The sequence below is a fragment of the Thamnophis elegans genome, chromosome 6 (genome assembly GCF_009769535.1).
Source record: "Thamnophis elegans isolate rThaEle1 chromosome 6, rThaEle1.pri, whole genome shotgun sequence".
NCBI lineage: Eukaryota > Metazoa > Chordata > Lepidosauria > Squamata > Colubridae > Thamnophis > Thamnophis elegans.
Genome location: NC_045546.1, coordinates 77,795,733 through 77,819,408, shown reverse-complemented (window position 1 = coordinate 77,819,408; position 23,676 = coordinate 77,795,733). Strand labels below are relative to the sequence as shown.

General features: G+C 39.7%; 1 protein-coding gene across 2 annotated transcripts in view; it reads right to left on the bottom strand.

Moving 5' to 3' along the window:
- Positions 1-661: 661 nt before the first annotated feature.
- SLC12A7 (solute carrier family 12 member 7) overlaps positions 662-23,676 on the bottom strand; it is a 122,629-nt gene continuing 99,614 nt past the window's right edge. For both annotated transcript variants that reach the window (XM_032219905.1, XM_032219906.1), the window contains 3 exons: positions 19,181-19,362; positions 5,725-5,858; positions 662-3,556 (listed from right to left, as the gene is read on the bottom strand). In XM_032219905.1, coding sequence (XP_032075796.1) covers positions 3,465-3,556; positions 5,725-5,858; positions 19,181-19,362 — 408 coding nt within the window. In that variant the 3' untranslated portion in view covers positions 662-3,464. The remainder of the gene's footprint in view (positions 3,557-5,724; positions 5,859-19,180; positions 19,363-23,676) is intronic.

Here is a 23,676-nt window from a genome sequence, read left to right as displayed (position 1 = left end):
CATTCTCAGGGAATGAGAATATTAGGAAAATTAACATACTACAGACATTTGGAGTTGTAAATTCCAGTGTAATATGGGAGCTATCATCTAAGACCAATGTTCCAGTCAGAATAATATCTTTGAAAAATGTAGATTATGATCATGCCTTTATCCCCTGCAGTATCAAATCCTGGCAACTAAGAGTTAATGCCTTAAAACTGGGCATTCCTAAATTACCTTAAACCCAAAGGCAATGCTAGCACAGTTGAAGCAGAAATAGTGTTGTCTGCTATTTATACCCAGGCAGTCACTTTTTAATTGCAGAAAATTCTCTGAAGATAAAATATTCATTATACAACTGAACTCTTGAAATTTTTGCTTCAGCACCATTCATATATGTGTGTGTGCGCGTACGCGCGTGCATGGGTATATTCAGTGGTGGGTTGCCAATTTTTTTACTACCGTTTCGGGCGCGCATGCACAGAAGCTTCTCGGTGGGTGGGCGGAGCCTCCCGCTGCCGCTACTTCCGGCTCACCTGATCCGGGCCAAACTGGGAACAACCCACCTCTGGATATACTTCCCTAGAAGGGTTTCAGAAAAATCTCTCTCCCACTGTGTCCCGTCCCCCCCCCCAAAGCTAGAGAATGAAAACAATAACGTCTCACCAGTTGGAGTGTTTATTGATCTATGTACATTTGATTCCCTCATCAGTCACCCATATCTACCATATTTATGATAAGCCACTAACAATAGATTGTCAGCTAATTGCCAGAGGAAGAATAGCTAACATAGCTTTGAGTACACACACACACCCCTGCCCATTTTTGGGAACACAGCATACTATTGAGAAGTTCCTAAGAATGTCATTAGCTTTGCAGGCCAACTGTTATATCCTTAGGAATTATTCCTAAAAGCTCCTCAAAAGTTTATCAGCTTGTTAACCAAGCAAAGCATCTCTGCAAAAGTATGATTAATTTCCCCTTTCAGCATGATACTTTCACTGATATTACATCTTATCTAGAAGAACTTTCAGGTAGTGATAGAAGTCATTTGTACAGACAAGACTCCATGTAACAAGTGACAGAAAAACAGATAAGGTCCAACCATTGCCAGCAGAAGAAGGATAACAAAGCTATGACATACTAAAACGAGAAACAAGTTGGATCAAATGAGTATTATGCAGCGACTCAGGGTTCCCTTTGACTTCTTTCAAATAAACATATTCTTTTTTAAATAGAGAAAAGCCCTACCAGATTACTAATGATTGTGAAGATCTAGATAACAAACACCCAAAGGGGAAAAAATGAGTGTATATTTTAATGACTCCAATCAAAATCAAATACCATCAATTGGAAAACTGAACTGGAATGTATTTCCTTTTAAATGGGAATATTGGTTGGGGAAAAGTTCTGTTTTTCTTTCTTCTACCTGGGGGATTATGGCAATTAAATCTGGGATTCTCTTCTCACAAAGCATATGCTCTACTATTAGCATATGCTTCTGAACATTTTATTACTTCAGGCAAGCAATTATTCCAGATAACTTTGAAATTCCTTTGTCTTTCCAAAGTGATTTGCCAAACTCCGTGATTCTAAAATGATGTGCTAGATTTCAAAGCAGCCTATTAAGGTCATTTGAAAGAACAATTTTCTAAATGTTTGTGGAGTTATATGGAACACTGTGTAACTATAACCGTGAAATTCATTATGGGCAATCAATAAGTAATTAGACTATCCCTAATGACTGGCCAGCAACTATCAATTTTAAGCTACAAAAATAAACTAGGGAAACAGTGAACAAATTATAGGGAATGAAGCTATTGTTACGTTTCTCATTACTTAGTTCTGCAATAAAAACACATGAGCCATTACATTTGTGGAAATGCTAATGTAACTTACAGATATTTCCATTTAATAATTCACTAATGTGCAGTGGATATATAAAAGCTATGTCCCCATTTCATATTTTAAAAAATGGTAATCATATTGTAGTGGAGTGTTGACACAGAAATATTCCACAAACCAAAGTTCACTATAATAGTAGATACATTAATACTAAGTGAAGGTTAGGAATCGTTTCGAGTCTTCATCCTTGGAAAGACAGTAACAAAGATAATGGGGAAATTTAGTAGGATGGAAAAATATCTTGAGGAATTCAGAAAAAAAATAACTATTCTAGGATATGTCTCAGAAAGTATGGAACCTACTTATGGGAGATGGTTCCAACTGCCAAAAGCCATGCTTTAGATCCATTCAATACTCACAGATTGGAAAAATGTACCAATCCACATGTTTTAATCTTGCCCATTTTAGGAATGTCGTCTGAGTCTTGAGACTGGGTCACCTAATGCCTGGCTAAGTAATTTGCCCAACAAGGGTACAAGAGAGAATGTGTAGACTCCAAAAGACCGTGGTTTTTTCCCCCAGGCTGAAGCAAATCTTTTGGCTGTTTAAGTGGATCATCTGTGTAGGTTTCAGAATGCTTTCCACTCCATGACCTAGAACAATGTGCTGTGCATATTTGTGTATTGGCCAGAATAACCTCCTTTTATTCTTTTCTGCCAGTTTGCTCAATAGAGTCATCCCAAGAATGGATGGATGGATGGTTGGATAGATGGATGGATAGATAGATGATGGATGGATGGATGGATGGATAGATAGATAGATAGATAGATAGATGCAATTACTGCAACTAAATCTGATTGCTAGAACTTCACACTTGATTTTATTTTACTAGATTTTTTTTACTGTTCTCTCCTGAAAACATGAGATTATTCAACACGTGAATATGTATTATAGATTTTGCAATCTTGATCTGCTCCACCTGTTACTGGCAAGCGATCTTTTCAAATCAGCTTGTTAATGAAACAACTTGAGGGTAAATAAATAAAACTCAGAGGTGCCACTTTCAAATAGTTAAATAATTGTGGTGACTAAATTAAATTATTTTTATTAAACTATTTTTTTTTCTCATAAAAATACAGTGCTAGGCATTTCACAAATTGATACGCAAATAAGAGCACAGACCTAAAGAGAAAAGATATGGGGGAAATTGATTGTAACTAGGCAAGGTCAGTAGTAAAATGACAATTGTAGACATTTATAAAACAATTCCTGGAATCCCCACCCCACCCCACTATTTTGTTTATTTCTCCTAACCCATCATTTAACCCATCATTATTTTAAAAAAATACTAAAACGTGTTCCTCTATCAAAAAAAAAACCCCTACCCCTTTTCTGTAGATAGGTTCTATGACCATACTCAATGCTCCATCTTCATGTGAAGGACAAAAATAAGTCTTCTGGTTTTCTACATTAACAATATAAAAATATATACATCGCCATTTCTTCAGTAAAGACGAAACTTTAAACATCTATGTAATAAAGAGGAGAATAGCATTCAACTGTAAGTGTTGTATTCTACACACTAGAAACGTGAGGCTAGCTCAAAATGTTTTACTCCAACATTTGCTATTGTAAAACTATTAGGAGTAAATGGTGATCACTTCCCGTCCTCCTCCTCGAACCAAAAGGACTCTGTTTAAGCCTTCGGTCAAAACTTCCAAAAACTCCATGTCTGGGTGTTAAATCAGTCAAGGTTGTAAGGAATGCATGTAATCCATATGACGTTCATAGTACTACTCTATGACATTCTTTCTCATTAAATTGCATAATTTGCACCCGAGAAGATATGTTAAGCAAGAGTCAGACAGGAACTTTCAAATCTACATCCCTCCATGAAACTCAGATTCATACAAAGAGAGAGATTACTTACTTTTGCTGGTTGAACGTGGAAATAAATTTTAAAGCACCTTGTGCAATTAAAAAGGCAACATTAAAAAGGTCCAGAGCAAAGATAATATTACTCAACTTCTCATGCTTAACAGGTCACAATCAGCTCCAACCCTTATTCTTTCTATTAACTGCCTGCCTGCCTATCTATTCAATTACTATAGCTGCCAATCTTAGTCAATGATTCTGGGCAGTTTACAATTCAATTCTATCTCCCTCCCACTCTCTCCACCTGACTCCCAATTTAATATTGAAATGATATAATACTATATATATATATATATATATATATATATATATATATATATATATATATATATATATATATATATATATTTGTGACGAGCCGAAGGACAGAGAATGGAAGTAGTGATCTTCCTCCCATATTTGGGCATACCGGAGGTTGTAAAATCTAATATATATATGCTGATAAATAAATAAAGGGAGACTAGTATAGATCTATTTCAAGCTATTTATCAGCACAAATATAACAAATGTAACAAAAAGGCAACAGTAAAAAATATTGGGTTTCTGTCTGGATGGTCTCTTGTGACGAGCCGAAGGACAGAGAATGGAAGTGTGATCTTCCTCCCATATTTGGGCATACCAGGGGTTGTGACTTTAAATATATACCTTTCACCCTGGCCTGGCTGATAAGGAGTCGAGCTCTGTAGCTCAATGGTTAACACATCTGCCTAAGAGGCAATAGAGCACAGGTTCGATTCCCAGCAAGGGTATGGCTAGCTGATGAGAGCTAAATAGCTTGAAATAGATCTATACTAGTCTCCCTTTATTTATTTGTCAGCACAAATATAACATATATATATATATATATATATATATATATATATATATATATATATATATATATATATATATATATACACACACACACACACACACACACACACACACACACACACACACATATGATGTGCTATTCAGGATTTGCTTTTAAACTCTTAGAAAACAAAGGCAAAAGAAAACAAATCATGGAATATTACATGATTACATCAATGCAGCTATGCTATACTTTCCCTAAGAGGGAAATATATACCCTTTGTAATTTAAAGAGTAAAAAAAAAAATCCCAGTATTTTAGCCATAATTATCAGTGCCATTTTAAAGAGATATTCATACAGTGAAAAATAAGAGAGAGCCTCCTATTGGTCCTGTATATTATTTTCTTTCCTATATTTATATAAATGAATGTGAGAAGAAATGCATATCCCCTTTATACTTCACAAATGAAAGTGTACCTGTATGGTTATGTTAAAAATATTTGATAGACAAGAAAAGGTTCAGAAGATTTATGATTGTCGTAAGTGGGCATTAAACATTATTTTTCCCTGCATATATATGTTCACCTGTTTCTTATTTCTTGCATTTCCATTCTTTTCATCTGATTATAATATCACAATAAGTTTCCAGAAGAATCGTTTCATTTTTGCTTTGTAAATTGATTAGACCCAAGTTTTAGACTTTGCCTATCCACCCCTACCCGCAAAAAAGCGTGACCCGTCAAAACCGCGTTCCACAAAAGCGCGGTCGACGAAATCGCGTATGTGACGTCATCACAACGCGACGAAAAAGATCGAAAAATTGAAATAAAAATTAAATTACAGCAAGCCTATTCACATAAAGGTAAGGGTTAGGTTAAGGGTTAGGGTTAGGTTTAGAGCGTTAGCGTTACGTTTAGCGTTAGGTTAAGGGTTAGCGTTAGGTTTTTCGTTAGGTTAAGGGTTAGGTTTAGGGTTAGGTTTAGGGTTAGGTTAAGAGTTAGGTTTAGGGTTAGGTTTAGGGTTAGGTTTGGGGGGGTTAGGGTACGGTTTTCGCTTTATTTTTACAATTTTCGATCTTTTTCGTCGCGCTGTGATGACGTCACATACGCGCTTTCGTCGACCGCGATTTTGTCATCCGCGGTTTTGTGGTGGAACCCAAAAAAGAAGGATACAGTTTTCATCCCCGTGTCTGTTCTTGGGAGGTCCAGGCATGTTCAGTAATACCAGCTGGGCATTTTGTGACTTGTTTAGCACAACTCCATTCAGCTTCACAGCAGTATGCATCCTTCGCACATTTGATTCATTCCTATGGTATAACAATTAGAAATACAGTCATTATGACAGCCAAACATTCCTAAATCTAACAAATCAAATGTTTGCTAATCAAGCAGTACATCTCACAATGTGAAAACTTGTATTTGACTTAGAACAATAGCTTAGCTGGATCCAGACAAAATAATGTAATTTTCTATAGTGTATAAGATTTTATCAGGGAATGATAAAACTCTTGAGTTTAGTTTCATTTGTCCAGGAAAGAAGTTTCCATCAAGTTCATATTACGCTGCTTTCTGAAAAAAGCAAACTCCAAAACCAATTAAGACATGCACAGTTCAAAAATAATCTGGAAGAAATGCTTTGAACGCCATAGAAGTACAACATGTTTTGGCTGTTGACTGAAATGCTGTAGCTGCTCCCATTAAGGCTCCCATTTACTTTGATTAGCAGATTTCAAGCTTGAAACACTTTCATCACAGTTAAACCAAGTCCCCTCACATTCAAAGCAACCGGGTCAAACTGTTTTGAAATTGCTACAGTTCTTTGATTCAGAGGACTATTAGAATAACATCAATTTAGCATTTTTTAAAAGTAAATACATGGTTAATCCAATAAACAATTTCCTTTTGTAGCTGGAGGGTATTCTTAGCTAGGACAGCACAGCAATATCAGCCAAGTAGAATCTTTTCGTGACCCGACAAAAGCGCGCCAACTAAACCGTGTCGCTAAAACCGCAACGTCATCAACGCGCCTACAACAGCGCGCCCACAACAGCACGCCGACAGAAGCGTGATTTAAGTTAAGGTAAGGGTTAGGTTCAGGGTTAATTTTAGGGTTAGGCTTAGGGTTAGGTTTACAGCGTGCTTCTGTCGGCGCGCTGTTGTCGGCGCGCTTCATTGCTCATTCGTCGACGCGGTTTAGAACTCGCGGTTTTGTCACTGCGGTTTTGTCACTGTGGTTTAGTCGGGCGTGCTTTTTTCGGTCACCCTTTTGTCGGTGAACCGAATCTTTTTACTGAACGTACTACTGAAAAAGTACTAGTTGTTGCAAATTTTTTCTGCTTAAGACTGCATCAGCTGAAGCTTGGAAATTAAGTTTGCAGTGTCTTGTAAAGGCAAGATTGAGATCTATGTTGCTGCTTCGAACACACTGGGGGGAAAGGCTTTCATGGTGGCCATAATCCTTTGTGTAGTGCAGGGGTAGTCAACCTTTCTATACCTACCGCCCACTTTTGTATCTCTGTTTGTAGTAAAATTTTCTAACCGCCCACCGGTTCCACAGTAATGGTGATTTTATGAAAACCTAATGAAAATGTTTTTGAATAATGCTATGAATTTTTTTAAAAAAGTCAAATAAATTTTTAAAAAAAGGAAAGTTCTTTAGTATCGGACAAAACCCCTACTGCCCACCATGAAAACTGGAACGCCCACTAGTGGGTGGTAGGGACCAGGTTGACTATGACTGGTGCAGTGGGTAATGAGAGAATGACAAAAGACTGGACCTTCCAGCTGGGCACTACGCAGATTCACAACTACAATAAAATCAATAGAAGCTTACTGCAACAGAGAAAATTCGACCTGTGCCACATTTTGGTTAGTATATGCAGTGTATCAATAATTCTGAGAGGGGGGGCACACTGGATGCAAGCAAAATGACAGTCAGCATTTATCTTGAATCCTATGAGAAACAGAATTGTCTTGTGCATTAAGCATATGGTCAGAAGTGAGGCTGGAAACAACATGTTGAGTTCCACCCCAGCTGATAAAGCTACCAGCAGTCTGGCTCACTACCAGGGAGAACATCTTCCAAATAAAAAAAAACTTTGTATTCATTGAACACAAGGTTTTTAGGTCCTACACGGGGTGTTGTGAACACTGAGGTGAGTAGTTCTGCACAGAAATTTCTTGATGTGCAAGAGTGGGTGCAGATGGGTGCCCCTTGGAAATGAGTGGATTGATATCTAACTTGTATACAGATTAGACCAGGGTCTTGCTGAATGTACAGCCGAGGTGGCGCAGTGGTTAGAGTGCAGTACTGCAGGCCACTTCAGCTGACTGCTATCTGCAGTTCGGCGGTTCAAATCTCACCGGCTCAAGGTTGACTCAGCCTTCCATCCTTCCGAGGTGGGTGAAATGAAGACCCAGACTGTGGGGGTGATATGCTGACTCTGTAAACCGCTTAGAGAGGGCTGAAAGCCTATGAAGCGGTATATAAGTCAAACTGCTATTGCTATTGCTTGCAAAAAAGCCAATGTCAGTGGAATGAAAGCCATCATGACTGATCTTTTCCTTTTTTACTGCATAAGTAATCTTGTTGTATTAAATTGTTTAACATGTGTCCTACCAGTGGCAGAAAAGGCATGTTAAGCAATAAATCACGGTCCTTATGTAGTACAGGAAGCAAAAAAGATCTGCATGCTGCGAGGATCTGGATGGCAGACAACAGTCTGAAGCTCATTCCTTAGATGGGGTAGATGTGGGTTTGGAAGCCATCCAAGACCAGTGATATTGCATCTTTATTTCTGAATGGGGTCACTTTCTCCTGGACTAAACTATTTGTAATAGCAATAGCAATAGCAATAGCAGTTAGACTTATATACCGCTTCATAGGGCTTTCAGCCCTCTCTAAGCGGTTTACAGAGTCAGCATATCGCCCCCACAGTCTGGGTCCTCATTTCACCCACCTCGGAAAGATGGAAGGCTGAGTCAACCTTGAGCCAGTGAGATTAGAACCGCTGAACTGCAGATAACAGTCAGCTGAAGTGGCCTGTAGTACTGCACCCTAACCACTGCGCCATCTCGGCTCATTGGTAGTTGGTAGTCCCCCCCCTCAGCCCACAACTCCTGCTAAGAGCCGAGGCCGCCCATCCAAGGAGATGTTGTTGAGGAAGAAGAGGGCGGCCTGCCTCCGCCGGGCAAGCCCGCTTCGCCGGCCCCGGGAGAGCCTCAGCCGCCGCCGCGTCCTCCTCCGCCACCGGCGGCCCCGCTCGGGCCCCCCGTGGGCTTCCTGCTGCCCCCGCGGCTGAGCTGGACCCTTCCCGCAGGCTGCTGCTGCTGGGCAGCCCGCTTTGCCCCGTGCCCGCTGCCGTTGTCAGAGGAGGGCTACCTTTGGAGGCAAAGAACGAAGCATGTAGAACGTCCTTCTGTCGCCGCACTGTTGTTGCGGCGGTGATGACGTCGCGGCTTTAGCGACGCGGTTTAATCACCGCTTTTTTGACGAGCGCGGTTTTGTCGTGCCACAGATTGGGCACACATCTTCGTGGAGAAAATCTACGTGGCTGTTAAAAGTTGAAAATAACTTGATGGCACATAGTCAAATGTGCTAAAAAAAATGAGTGGCACATAGATTGCAGAAATAAAAATAAACGCAATTAAAATTATAGAACTAAAAAGGCTCCACCATCTGCCATCTGCAAGATGCCATGTGTCTACTGCTTCAGGGAATCCACCGAGTCCAATTCACAAACCTCTTCCTCCTCTGATACTGGTGACAGAAGAATCAAAAGTTGAGTGCCTGGGGCACATAGTTAGATTTTGAGAAGGCATCTCCACCCAGCTCTCATTTGTGAAAGTCAATGCTTGCTTCTCTTAGAGGTATTTCCTGCTTTGAAGAAAATGATTAATTCAGCTAAGGAATGCCTTGATTTATACCTTAGGCACTCTTGAAGACAACGCTGATGGAAGGCCTTCTGGGGGAAAATTAAGATGGCACTTCTCTGAGCTGTCTCCCAAAATGGAGACTCTCAAATCCTCAATGAGATAAAAGAGCACTGGAATCAGAGGGAAAGAGCTCATCAAGAAGCACATGAAGTAATTGTTCTGATGGACAGCAACTCAGTGTAAAAGGAATTCCGCCGTCTGTCGCAGCGCTGTTTCACTTTCTCTGATCCACCTGTCCTTGGCTCCCCAACAGGATTCAGACAATCCAATCATCCCAGGGAAATTAAGGGAACCTCTGCTGTTCCAAAGGTCTTGGGGTGTTGGGAGATAGGTTTAGTTTAGTTTAGTTTAGGTTCGCTTAAGGCTGGTGAAGGAGTTCTCCCAAAGCCTGAGAATGTTGGCTTCAATCATTCAAAAACGTTCAAAGAAAGAAGAGAAAAAGGAAAGATAACCCCTCCTCCCATGGCTTACATATTGGAGTAGGAAGAAATGAGAAACCGGCTAGTGCTTGCCAAAGCGTTTGGTCCTGCCAGATGGAATAAATCCAAGTAGCAACCAGCTTTTCAAGGCAACAACCTCCGCCGAAAGCACCTGGAATTCATTATAACTGAAACTTGGCATGGTAGCCATTTCATGCTTTCAAAAAGCTACACACAATCTGTCTTTAGAGTTCTTACATACAGGATGTATCCATCAGTAAGGCCTGCAGAGTCCTCCTAAAATCGGGAAGCAACATGCTCGGAAAGTTAGAACTGAAAGTTAGAACTGAAAGTTCCTTCCTGCTAACCTGCTGAAAATGGTTCCACCACAAAACCGCAATAGACTAAAGCATGCTCGACGAAACCGCATATCTGACGTCATCACAGCGCGATGAAAAAAGCATGCTGTGAGCGGTAAAGCTAAAATTAACGCGTAAACCTAAACCTAACCCCCCGAAACCTAACCCTAAACCTAACCCTAAACCTAACCCTAAACCTAACCCTTAACCTAACCCTAACCCTTAACCTAACGCGCTAACCCTAAACTAACCCTAAACTAACCCTAACGCTTAACCTAACCCTAAACCTAACCCTAACCCTTAACCTAACCCTAACCCTTACCTTAACGTGAATCAGCTTGCTTTAAAAGCGCTTTTTAAAGCGCCCTTTTTTCTCCGCGGTTGTTGTCATCGTGCTGCTGATGACGTCAGCGATGCGCTTTAATCAGGCGCGCTTTAGTGGACCGCGGTTTTGTCGTGGCACGGCTGAAAATAAGAACATGGCAGAGAAAAAGGCAAATCTATACGCATTTTTTCACTCTGCGCGATGCTCATAGTCTCCTTTGCACTTAAAGGGCCACCTCAAATTCCAAACTAACTTGCCTAGCGCAGAATCAAAAAGAGTCTGGTAGCACTTTTTTCTGCCTAGCTAATGGGATTACAAGGCAAAAAAGCTTTCTTGAGGTGCAGCTCAATTCACCAGATGCACAGAGTGGCTAGACCAATACAGAAATGAAATTGGGATGAACTGGGTGGGGGGGATGGGTGGGGATGAATTCCAAAATTCTTTTACAAAAAAAAACAAGAGTTGTCACCATATTTATGAAGTCGTCCAGTTTTGCACTACTGGTATAATTAAGGAAGGTGGATTGTTCCACTGAGAATACAATAATATAACAGGCAGTGCTCTGTGTTTGCCTTATGGGTGTACCCAATAAAGCTTGGAACTCAGTTCAAAACAGCTCCGCTGGTGACATTCGGTCAGAATTGTTTTAACTTGGCTGCATTCCAGTGGGATGAACTTGGAAAGCCTCAAGTACATGGTGCCCCAAAGGAGCAAGGACTTAAAACATCTTTACTTATTTTTCAGGGTTTTTTTTTTAAACCCTGCCTTTATTGCTTTTTAAGTAACTCACGATGATGAACATATCTAATATTCTTTCCTCCTCCTATTTCCTTCACAGCAACCACCCTATGAGGTGGGTTGTTTAGTGTTTAGTGTTTATTAGTATTTGTATGCCGCCCACTCTCGAGAGACTCAGGGCGGCTTACAGATAAAAGCAGGAAGGGGGAACATATAAAAATTAAAAAACAGACATTAAAATTTCACAACAATCATAGCTCAGAATGGGGCTGGATAAATCAACAGCCCCAGACCTGCCGGAACAGCCAGGTCTTAATCGCTTTGCGGAAGGCCGGAAGAGTAATAAGGGTCCGGATCGCCATGGGGAGATTGTTCCATAGGGCCGGAGCTGCTACAGAGAAGACCCTCTCCCGGGGAGTCGCCAGCCGACATTGACCAGCAGATGGAATCCAGAGGAGGCCTAGTCTGTGGGATCTTATAGGTCTCTGGGAGGTAAATGGCAGGAGGCGGTCTCTCAGGTAGCCAGGTCCTAAACCATGTAGGGCTTCAAAAGTAATGACTAGCACCTTGAAACATGTTCAGAGACCAATGGGAAGCCAGTGCAGCTCGCGGAGGATAGGTGTAACATGGGTGTACCTAGGTACACCACTATCGCTCGTGCAGCTGCATTCTGGACTAACTGAAGTCTTTGAACACTCTTCAAGTGCAGCCCCATGTAGAACGCGTTACAGTAATCCAGTCTTGAGGTGACGAGGGCGTGAGTGACCATCCGAAGGGCCTCCCGGTCCAGATAGGGTCGCAACTGGTGCACCAGGCGAACCTGGGCAAAGGCCCCCCTGGTCACCGCTGACAAGTGATGTTCTAATGTCAGCTGCGAATCCAGGAGGACTCCCAAATTGCGAGCCCTCTCTGAGCGGCGTATAGTTTCACCCCCCAGGCTAAGAGATGGAATAGCTGGACCATCCTTGGGAGGGAGCATCAATAGCCACTCAGTCTTGTCGGGATTGAGTGCAAGCTTGTTCGCTCCCATCATGTTGGGCTATGAGTGTGTGAATGGCCAAAAATCACCCAGCTGGCTTTCATGCCTAAGGTGGGACTAGAATTCACGGTCTCCGAGTTTTTAGTCCAGCCCCTTAGCTGCTACACCGAACTGACTCTTTTTGAATGATGCACACATTTTGCCTCACCAGAACACGGACCGAGCCCGGGGATTCCCTTTCAAGCAAGCCTACGAAAGCAGGAGTTGCATTCTTGTCAACCCTCCAGTTTTTTCAGGTAGATCAGGGGTTTTCTTTTTTGCATCCCTATTTGGAAATTTTTGCACAACATCATCCTTAACATCCTGGCTGACATTAGAACCATTTGAAATATGTGAGTCATGACTTGGAGAACAAGCAAATAATTATGTAACACAAGACACTTAAAAAAAAACAATCTCATTTTGTTTTGAACAATCAACATGCAAAACATTTTATCCTGAGTATCTGATAAAAGCTTCAGAACACTCATTATGGCTTTTATGAATAGTATTTTGGTGTCGGAATATTTTGAGTATACCTAATCTGCCTGAATTCTGATAAATTTTGACCACTAAGAGTGCTGTATCTATTATAAATGAACATTAGATTGTCTACCATAACAATATTTTAAATCAACACTTTTAGCCTGGACACAAACATGTCTGAAATCAATGGTAACTCAAGCTTTAGTTGGGATAAAAGTAGGAATTGTAGACACTATTAAGCTCTAATCATCTTATTGCTCTATTACTACAAATAATTTCTCTCAATGCAAATTTGCAGTATCTGGATTCTTAACATGCCAGTCTATCCCCACAATACATTTCTGTAAGAACTCAATGAAATTTGGGATCTGAACGGAGAAGAATAGCCTCTGACTTAATCACAGCAAGACTTGAGTGCTTGTGCATTTGAAATCTTCCAGAATCTAAGAGGATCTAACCAGGATCTAGGCATTTTCCATTTTTGGTTCTGGATTGGATTGCATTGTCTCAGTTGGAGCCATTTTGCGATTTGGAGAACTTCCATCAGTTCCTGTGCCAAGGTGGCGCAGTGGTTAAATGCAGCACTGCAGGCTACTGCTAGATCAGCAGTTCAGCGGTTCAAATCTCACCGGCTCAGGGTTGACTCAGCCTTCCATCCTTCCGAGGTGGGTAAAATGAGGACCCAGATTGTTGGGGGCAATATGCTGACTCTCTGTAAACCGCTTAGAGAGGCCTGAAAGCCCTATGAAGCGGTATGTAAGTCTACTGCTATTGCTATTGCTATTCCTATATGAGATCCAGCTGGTAGCCATGACCAGGAAGACTTTCACACAACTCCAACCATCGCACCAATTGCGCTTGCTTCAAGACTGGGGGGGGGGCATGTTCATTCATGGCTTAGTCACTTCCAGATTGGATTCCTGCAATGTGTCTTACCTTGTGCTGCCCCACAGTTGAGGCTTCAACTCACCAGTGACATATGTATTTCTATATCCCCATCACACTCAAGGACCTGCACTGGCTCCCAGTAAGCATCCCTATCACCTATAGATCCCTAGACAGCACTTGGGATCAGTTTATTTGCAAGATCCCTGAGCCCTGTTTCTTCTGACTATAGCAATAGCAGTTAGACTTATATACCGCTTCATAGTGCTTTCAGCCCTCTCTAAGCGGTTTTCAGAGTCAGCATATTGGCCCCACAGTCTGGGTTCTCATTTCACCCATCTCGGAAGGATGGAAGGCTGAGTCAACCTTGAGCCAGTGAGATTTGAACAGCCGAACTGCAGATAACAGTCAGCTGAAGTGGCCTGCAGTACAGAACTCTAACCACTGCGCCACCTCGGCTCTTACTATACCATGCAACTGCTCAGGATAGGCATATAATTATTGTGTTTTATTATCAGTGTATCAATTTTTACATTATTTTTAATGTTCTCCATTGACAGTCAGAAATTGTGAGTGGGGCAGTCTTATAAGTCTTTATATATACCAGAGATGGGTTCCTACCACTTCGCACCTATTCGGTAGAACCGGTTCGTCAAATCGACCGAACCGGTTAGAAGAGGTTCCACCAGTGGACCCACAAAGCAGGCCACCCCTACAGAAGAGGTTCCAAAAATTTTCGAAACCCACCACTGGCAAGGATCTTGTAACTTGACAGCTTTAAGACTTGCATGCTTCAATGCCAGAGTTTCTGAATAGCTACTTGGATCGACCTAAGTACTAATTCATAATTTCATATCTGGTCACATGGGTGGCAAGCCACTCCCATCCGGTCACATGGGTGGCAAGCCACTCCCACAAAGGAGGCCACACCCACAGAGTAGGTTGCAACAATTTCTGAAACCCACCACTGATATATACATAGTGTGAATAAAACAAACTTACTTGCATTTCTCAACTTTTTGGCTTCGTTAACATTTTCAGTTTTAGTTCCAATTAAAACACATGCAACAGTTAAATGGCAGCCCTTTGAGGAAATCACTGGATTGGAGTATCCCAAGTGAATGAGAAACATGAAATGGACTAAAATTGTTTTTAGGAAGTCAAGATAAATCTAACGACAGTAGTAAACTATAAACAATTTCAAAGAGATTTTCCCCTTTTGGAATTAAAATAGAAAAGTTGAAAAATTATATATATTATTTTCACTCAAAATCTTGCTCTAATCATTTAGAATTATTTTTTTACATCTGCTAGAACTTCCACTTATGTAATAGCTTGTACTTCAAAGACAATCAAAGGAGCCGAGGTGGCGCAGTGGTTAGGGTGCAGTACTGCAGGCCACTTCAGCTGACTGTTATCTTCAGTTCAGCGGTTCTAATCTCACCGGCTCAAGGTTGACTCAGCCTTCCATCCTTCCGAGGTGGGTGAAATGAGGACCCAGACTGTGGGGGCGATATGCTGACTCTGTAAACCGCTTAGAGAGGGCTGAAAGCCCTATGAAGCGGTATATAAGTCTAACTGCTATTGCTATTGCTATTGCTCTCTTTTAAAGAATGATGAGCCAAAACTGAAGGGAGCAAATAATACATCTTTTTATAGCGACAGATGCAAAGGAACCTTTGCATAAATTCAACAAAAAGGCTTTATGGGGCAAAGCATGGGTTTCCATATATTTACTGAATAAACACACACAAAAACAGTGAAACCCCCCCAATACACATTAAATAGATATTATGCTTTAGTCAACCAGATCAATGGGTGCAAAACTTGCTCAAGAACTCCCTTGTTGTATCGGAGTGGCCCAGTGGTGGGTTGCTAATCCCGTTCCAACCGGTTCGGTTGGAATGGGGCCGGCGGCGTCCTCGTGCACGTGCGCAGTTCACGCATGCGTCTTAGCGCCTGCGCGATGCTCCAGCTGCTTGCGGAGACTCGCACAGGAGCTGTATGTGCCATCCATCTGCTCGCAGAGAATCGCGCAGGTGCTGTATGTGCCATGCGCCTGCGTGGAAGTGCAGAAGCCTTCAAAGACCGGTAAGGAGCCCAGGCGGGCGGGTGGGCCCTTCGCCGTTCCCGGAAGTTACTTACTTCCGGGTTTGCCGACCAACCGGTTCGCGGGGACCGCCGCGAACCGGTTGAAACCCATCCCTGGAGTGGCCATGTACCGTACAGTAAGGATGGGTGTAGATAAAAGCATAATTGCTTTTTAATATGCACAATAGAACTTTAGTGCTCTGTAGAATGATTTTTTTCAAACAGAAGGTGACTCACTTAGAGAAAATGCAGGAGACAATCCATTAAAAAATGAAAAAAAGCAGTAGAGTGTCTTTAGTGTATTTTAAAAGAAAAACGGAGGAAGAAAGAAGAAAAATATGTGCCACTTTCCATGGTTATACCGGGATACATGACATATCTTATTTTGATAAAAGGATCTACTGTGGTTCTTGGTTTAAAAAAAATAGGAGTCTGGAGATATGCAACAGTACATTCTTACAACTTAAATGACCATAAAATGAATAATGATATGGCTCAGCAAACTACTCAGCAACAACAAAAAATACATTAAAAAAAAAATACTTTCAATGTCATCAGCAAATTATCTGCAAATGATGTTACGTGTTTGTAAATGAATACATGTTATTTTTTATTTAAACACTATTGTGCACTTCTGGTTAATGGGTTAATTAAAAAAAAAACCTTTGCATCATGGGATTTTGAGGAAGAAAAAGTCAAATGATGTATATAAACAAAAAATTCATCAGTTCCAGAATATTATTTGCATTGAAAGTGGACAAGAAAAGCAGAGGTGTGAATTTTAAAAATAAAATAAAAACGAAAACCAGTGGAATGCTATGCCATTTCACTTGCATGCTGAAGCACAATATATGAACACAAGAAGCACGTAACACAAAGCCAATTGGAAGGATACATGCACTAACAATTCAACAGGAAAACACAGACAAACAGAAAAACAACCTAAATTGCAGCAAATTTTAACTTACAGATGTTCCCATTCTCTACATGGAAAAGAAACAAATATGTAATGCATTACTTGACGCTGAGGGACATATATTTTCAATATATAGCAAATTAAATAGACTTCAAGTTTTTAATCATCGGTAAATAATATGCTTTCTCTATTTTAAAAACCAAACTATCATAGTGACTCCTGTTCAATGTTGACACTCCCATTAAACCTAGATGTGGCTAGGCATTTTCATACATTTTTTTTTTACTCCTGAAAGCTTCCGAAGAAGCCAATCATGACTGATCCAGAAAACAGTATATTTATCTTGTCAAGGTGTGAATTATTTTTGTTCCTAGAGAGAAGTTCCCAAATTTCAGGCTACATGACAGCTTCTAATGGATACTATATTTTTAGTGGATTTTAGGTATGGGAAAGTACCATAAATTCTCTTAAAATACCATATGAGATTGACTATGCATTATCTCAGTCTTACTTAAAGCAAACACTTTCAAAGGAATGCCATTTTCTCATGATTAAATCTAACACAAATCTGGATCCAATTTTGTATTTCGAGACTGGTTCTCTGAACTTGCTGGGAACTTGCTGCTATCTGTCTTAAACTGGATCATATTCCTTCCATAATGAGGGTTTTGTTGAAAACTGAAATGGTACCACACTATCTCCTATATACCTGAAAAATACATAAATATTGTGCTCAGAATGGAGAAGTTACTATCTGCTACTCGGTGAGAAAGGAAGGATGTAGGGGAAAGGCAGCATGAATCATCTCCTCCTCAGGAAAGTATTACCTGACCATATTATTTTTGAAGTATTTGGAGATATGCTAATTTTAAAAATTAAATTGCTTGCTTTTTATTGTTACCTGATATTTATGCATTTTCAAATACACAAATGTAAAAGCTGCTGATTTTCTCAAAGGAAGCAACACTCTCTTCCCCAAAGGCACACACAATTGATTTCCTAGATCAATATACTTATATCTGCAAATGCAAATATATATAAACAGAGGTTGTGATGTTGCAAGTTGCTATGGAGGTGAGAGCTTCTACGCCTTCAAGATAGTCAATTTCCATCATTCTTTTATTATTCATAAATAGAATAAGCATTTCATGCTTATGAAGAAGTATTATAAGCTGTTAACTTATAATGTGATTTTATGTTAGCATACACTGTGCCCTTCAATTCACAATCAAAACACGGAGCTTTTTTCTACTTATTTAGGCAGGAAGTTTCATTTGGTTGGTGCTGCCTTTCTGTGCAGTTATTACTTTAGTTTACATCACCATCTGGTGGTTGTAGAGATATTTGTTACTTGTACTACTATGCAAATAGTAATATAGCTAGGTAGGATGAATTGAGATGGATTAGGCCAGTCACCCAGTTGGCCTTCGTGCATACATGAGGTCTAGAACTCACTCTCTCCTGCTTTTTAGGCCACCAACTTAGCTATTACACCAAACAATTGTTACTTTCTTTTAAATACCATGTCAACCATATGTTTTGTAAAGTAAGCAAATACATGAAAAGCATATATAATTATATAAAAACAGACACTGTATTAAGCATGTCTGAAAGTACAGACATCAGAAGAAGACATCAGGGGAGACATCAGAAGAAGATCAAAACAGACACTTGAATCACATCTATTGTATGATGTAATAGTCAGAGAGCAGGGGTGGGTTGCTAATCCCGTTCCAACCGGTGGACAAACATGCATGAACTGCGCTCGTGCACGAGGACGCCGCCGTCCCCGTTCCAACCGATTCGGTTGGAACGGGGACGGCGGCGTCCTCGTGCACGAGCGCAGTTCATGCATGCATCTCAGCGCCTGCGCGATGCTCCAGCTGCTCACGGAGAATCGCGCAGGCGCTGTATGTGCCATGCGCCTGCGTGGAAGCGCAGAAGTCTTCAAAGACTGGTAAGGAGCGCGGACGGGCGGGCCCTTCGCCGTTCCCGGAAGTTACTTACTTCCAGGTTCGCCGACCAACCGGTTCACGGGGACCGCCGCGAACCGGTTGAAACCCATCCCTGTCAGAGAGTAATGAAGGCTGTGACTCTTATTAGGGAAGAAATCTTGTATACTGTATATGGACAAACTGTTAATGTTCTGATAGTTAAAAATGAAATTGCATTAGTTAGTTGCACGATATGTGATGAAGGCAAGGAAGGGTTCAATCACCCAATTCAGTAGGTTCTAGAAAACTCCACGAGGCTCTGCACAAGTGTATAGCCCATTTCTATGAATTAAATTATTGTACAGAATGTCACTTAAAAGAAGGATGTATAACAAAAAAAAAAAGGAAGAAAATAGAACGATTTTCACTTTCAACATTGAAATATGTGATTGAGCAGCATTCACAAGCCTGGAGCTCATCTATTCTTAATAACTTCTTCTATCCCTTAAGTAATTTTACTTACGGTTTCATACTGAAGAAATCTTTGTAGCCTGACACACATGCTTCTTTATTTTTATGCTTTTCAGATACAAGTTTCTCTTTCGTCCAGGTCATCTGTACTTTTTCTGGAGCGGTAACAGTTGCCTGCAATTTAACCATTCCCGTTCCATGGGATGCAGTGTTTCTGTCATGGATTAACTGAGCCTGGCCGAAGATAAGCAAGCAAAGTAAAAATCAGCATTTTTGGCATGTCAGCTAATTCAAAACAGGTTAGCGGGCTGTTCTTATAAAACAGTGGTAGTCAACCTGGCCTCTACCGCCCACTAGTGGGCATTCCAGCTTTCATGGAGGGAGGGAGGGGTTTGCTGTAACTCTGCTTTATATATTTTATAAAGTTACTTCTCTGCTTTATAAATCATTCATTCATTCATTCAATTTATAGGCCCCCCAATCCCGGAGGCCTCCGGGCGGCTTACAACGAAAGAAGAAAAAAGAAAAGCAAAATAAGTAAAAAAATAGTTTAAAATTCACAACACACATACGTTCTAATCGGGGCTGGACCTTAACACTAAGGTCAACAGCCCCAGGCCTGCCGGAACAGCCAGGTTTTAACGGCTTTCCTGAAGGCCATGAGAATGGGTAAGGTCCGATTACCATTACTGTGGAACCGGTGGGCGGTTAGAAAATTTTACTACTAACAGAGATACAAAAGTGGGCGGTAGGTATAAAAAGGTTGACTACCCCTGTTATAGACGGTACTGCTTGGGAATTAAAACTGGATTTTTAACTTGCAATAACCATTCAATATCTTGACTCCCCAATTGAAAGTTAATTATACATATAATAATGTATAATTAAAATGCTAAACCTGGGTTTTTCTAAAAGTGGTGCGAAATTCATTCTTCCATGTTGTTGCAGAGGATCCAATAATATTGTGGCTTGACAAACTATATCCATATATAATGAATTTCAATATAGGTGAAAAGTCCATGCAAAATAGCTTTGAGAAGACAAAATAATAATTTGCATTCACATACATATATCCTTTCCAAAGAGTTTATACGTTTATCTTGCAGAAGTCCATGCAAAATAGCTTTGAGAAGACAAAATAATAATTTGCATTTACATACATATATGCTTTCCAAAGAGTTTATACGTTTATCTTGCAAAAATGATAATATCTATTCCCATCTACTACATAAATAATTGGGGCAGTGGCTGTTATTATCATAGTCACATGATATGAACACAATCAGTATTATAGTATCAATAGTATATAGCCTCTTTCACAAAATTCAAATTGACGTGAATATCTAAAAATCAGTAATTTCTTACTGATTTTATCACTTCTGTTGTATCATTACTGATACAACAACTATAATGATATCAATATCAATAATAACTAAGTATTTTATTTCAATCACATGGGAATTGAGCTCTCAAAAAAAATGGACTTACAATCAAAAGATTTACTGTTCAGCATTGGAAACATAAACATATGTTTTAGCTATTCAGCAGTTTGCAGAGTTGATTAATACAGACTAACCAAGGATGACTGCAATAAATCAGGGCCCCAATTTATTTCATATAATGTATCTCTCTAAATATACATTATGTATGTGTATATTTTTAGCTTTTTACAACAGTGTATTTGGTTTTTTTTGCATTCTATTAAAAAACTTAAACAACCAATTATAAATCAATATTTATCTTAAATTTAAATATTTTAATTATGTTTACATATATGTATTTACACAAATGTCTCACATGTTATTATTATTAGCACCTCTGAAAGTTTGCTTTTTTTTCTAATGTATTTAAAATCCAGGATAAGTCTTTACTATGCACAGAAAGAGGTTCGTTATTTTTTTCCTCCTCTTTCTCATCACTATATTTTTTATTTCTTTCATTAGAACAAATCGTTGAATTGTTAGATTGTATAATCTATTTCAAGGGCATTTCCTCAGAAAAGCTATTTTCATATTTAAATTCTGCACAGTATTATTGAGAAAAAAATGTATTTAAAAAAATGGACTCAAGAACAGAAAAGTTATTATTTTTCTTCCTTGCCCGGCTAAAAAGTTTGGCCTGCCAGCCAAATTAATTATAGGCTGAAGAAATTTGGGATTTTCAGTCTGGAGAAAGAAGACTGAGGTTCAGGTAGATAAAGGGAAGGTGGCTAATAATTATTTTCCACAGCCACAGAAACTCGGATCAGAAATAACTTTTCTTATTCTATGTTTCTGTAATTCTATCTTTTGAGCGGGCAGAGGAGTGCAATCAATTCTTCTTTATCACTGGCTTTTCCTCTAGATGGCGCTGCTTTGCTTCATAATATATTGCATATTTTAAAATCTGGCTGTACTCTATTTGAGTGGATTCCTTCTTACTACAATTTGGGTGTTAAACATATGCCAGGTTTCAAAGGTTAATATCTTTTTGAAGATCTTTAAAAGACTTTTTGATCATCCCAAACAAGCAAGGGTATGTGGGAAAGGCACAAGTGGTAGCAGAGATACAGAGGTTGATCTGATGGATGGATGGATGGATGGATGGATGGATGGATGGATGGATGGAAGCAGTGACGTGCGGTGAGGTTTATGGCTGGTGAGGCAGCAATTTTTTTAGACTTGTGGACTTCAACTCCCAGAATTCCACAGCCAGGCATGCTCAGTTCCGATTTAAAGCGACAGCATTTGTTTTTCTCCTTTGCTAAATAAGTTTCCTTCTTTCTTTTTCTTTTCCCCTCCTTCCTCCCTCTCTTCCCCCTCTCTCAAACACACACACACACACACACACACACACAAAGTTGCACCAGTAGGTGAGGCACGTTGTTCTCCTGCCTTCTCCTGTAGAGGGCGCTTTTTAGAGGCTTTTTAAAACAGTTAAGCACTAAGCAGAGTCATCCACTGTGACTCTGGCAGCAACTAGCTCAGCCTGACCTCAGCTCTCGCCTTTTTCCCTTTACATTTTTTTTTTCCATGATGAGAGTGGTGAGGCTCTGCCTCCCCTGACTGCACGTCCCTGGAAGGAAGGAAGGAAGGAAGGAAGGAAGGAAGGAAGGAAGGAAATGATAATATTCCTTGCTTTTCTCTCTGCCACACCAACCTGAATAGGCTACCCCTGAAGCACTATTCAAAGTATCACCAAGAGTGTCCTGCAGTGCAGCATATATCATGAAAGCTTGCAACCTGGACTATAAGATAAGTTAGTAGGCAAGAGTATGAATTAATGAAAGAATAAAAACATGTATGTGTATCAGTGGTTCTTTTAAAAAAAATAGCAAGGGAGTCCTCTTCAATCGGGTGTTATGCATTTATGTTAAGAAGTGCAGTCATGAGTCACTTCACCGTCATCACATTCAATTATATTATATTATTTAAAATTTGGGTGAAAAAGAATTATAAATTACCTCAGATGCTAGAGGACAGTTACATCATGAGCTGAAAATCTTTCACATGAAACAATGGCTTTAAAGCACAATACATTAAACATGGAAAGGAGATGGTATCTACTAAATCCTACTTTGGAGATATTTTTTTTGTTATTCTTTTAAACAAACATAGACACAGCACTTACTAACTAAAGGTGAACTACAAAAACAACATTCCATGAACTAAGGATTTGCCCACACTTGAAGTGCCACTTTTTCACGTACTGTACTATAGCAATTTTTTTTTTCTGGATGAGAAGTTTAAAACTCAAAAATAAAAGTATAGCCAATGCCTTTTATTAAACTACTAAGAAAAGATGAAATAAGGAATGTCAGTTTGTAGGCAATAAGATATGTTTAAATTCATTTGATTTCAGATGAGACTGATCAAGTGATCTATGGACCGATTTCTAAGTTCAAAATTTGTAATTTTGCAAAGTAAAGAATAAATGGTGATGTAAATTCTAATGGGAAATATAGAACGTACTTATGCAAATTCCTGCTTTTCCTCCTACCTTCTGGGTTTTAAATGTTCAATCCACCTCTTTAAACAGGACTCAGAATTACACTGGCAACTTAAGCAAATTGCTTATTATGTTTGTGTCCTTTTGTCTATGGCTGGGAAAAAATTCTACATCAAGATGGAATTTAAATAAAAATGGAGTCATCTGAAGCAATTTCCAGTGTGCATTCATATCAAAAGTTAACATCCTTAAGCAAGAGAAATGCAAATACCCTACTGATATAGGGTACTTCATCTTATTTAACCTTCCTATTAATTGATCTGTTCTAGTATATTGTCCAGGTAAGGCAATGCAGGATATATATTCCATAAGGATTGGGCAGTACCATACAATATGTGCAACATTCCTTTCTAAAAGATCTTCATTAATAAGGGTACTTCATGTTGCAAAGATTAATAGCTAATGGAGTCATCAAACAGATATTTCCCGCTATGTATCATCACGAACTCATGGAGTCAATGAACACTTACCAGAAGAAATCCAAACAGATGTTGTTTTTCAGAACAAACTATTTTGTTTAGTTCTTCAATATCACGTAAGTTAAAGTTGTCGTGGTATTAA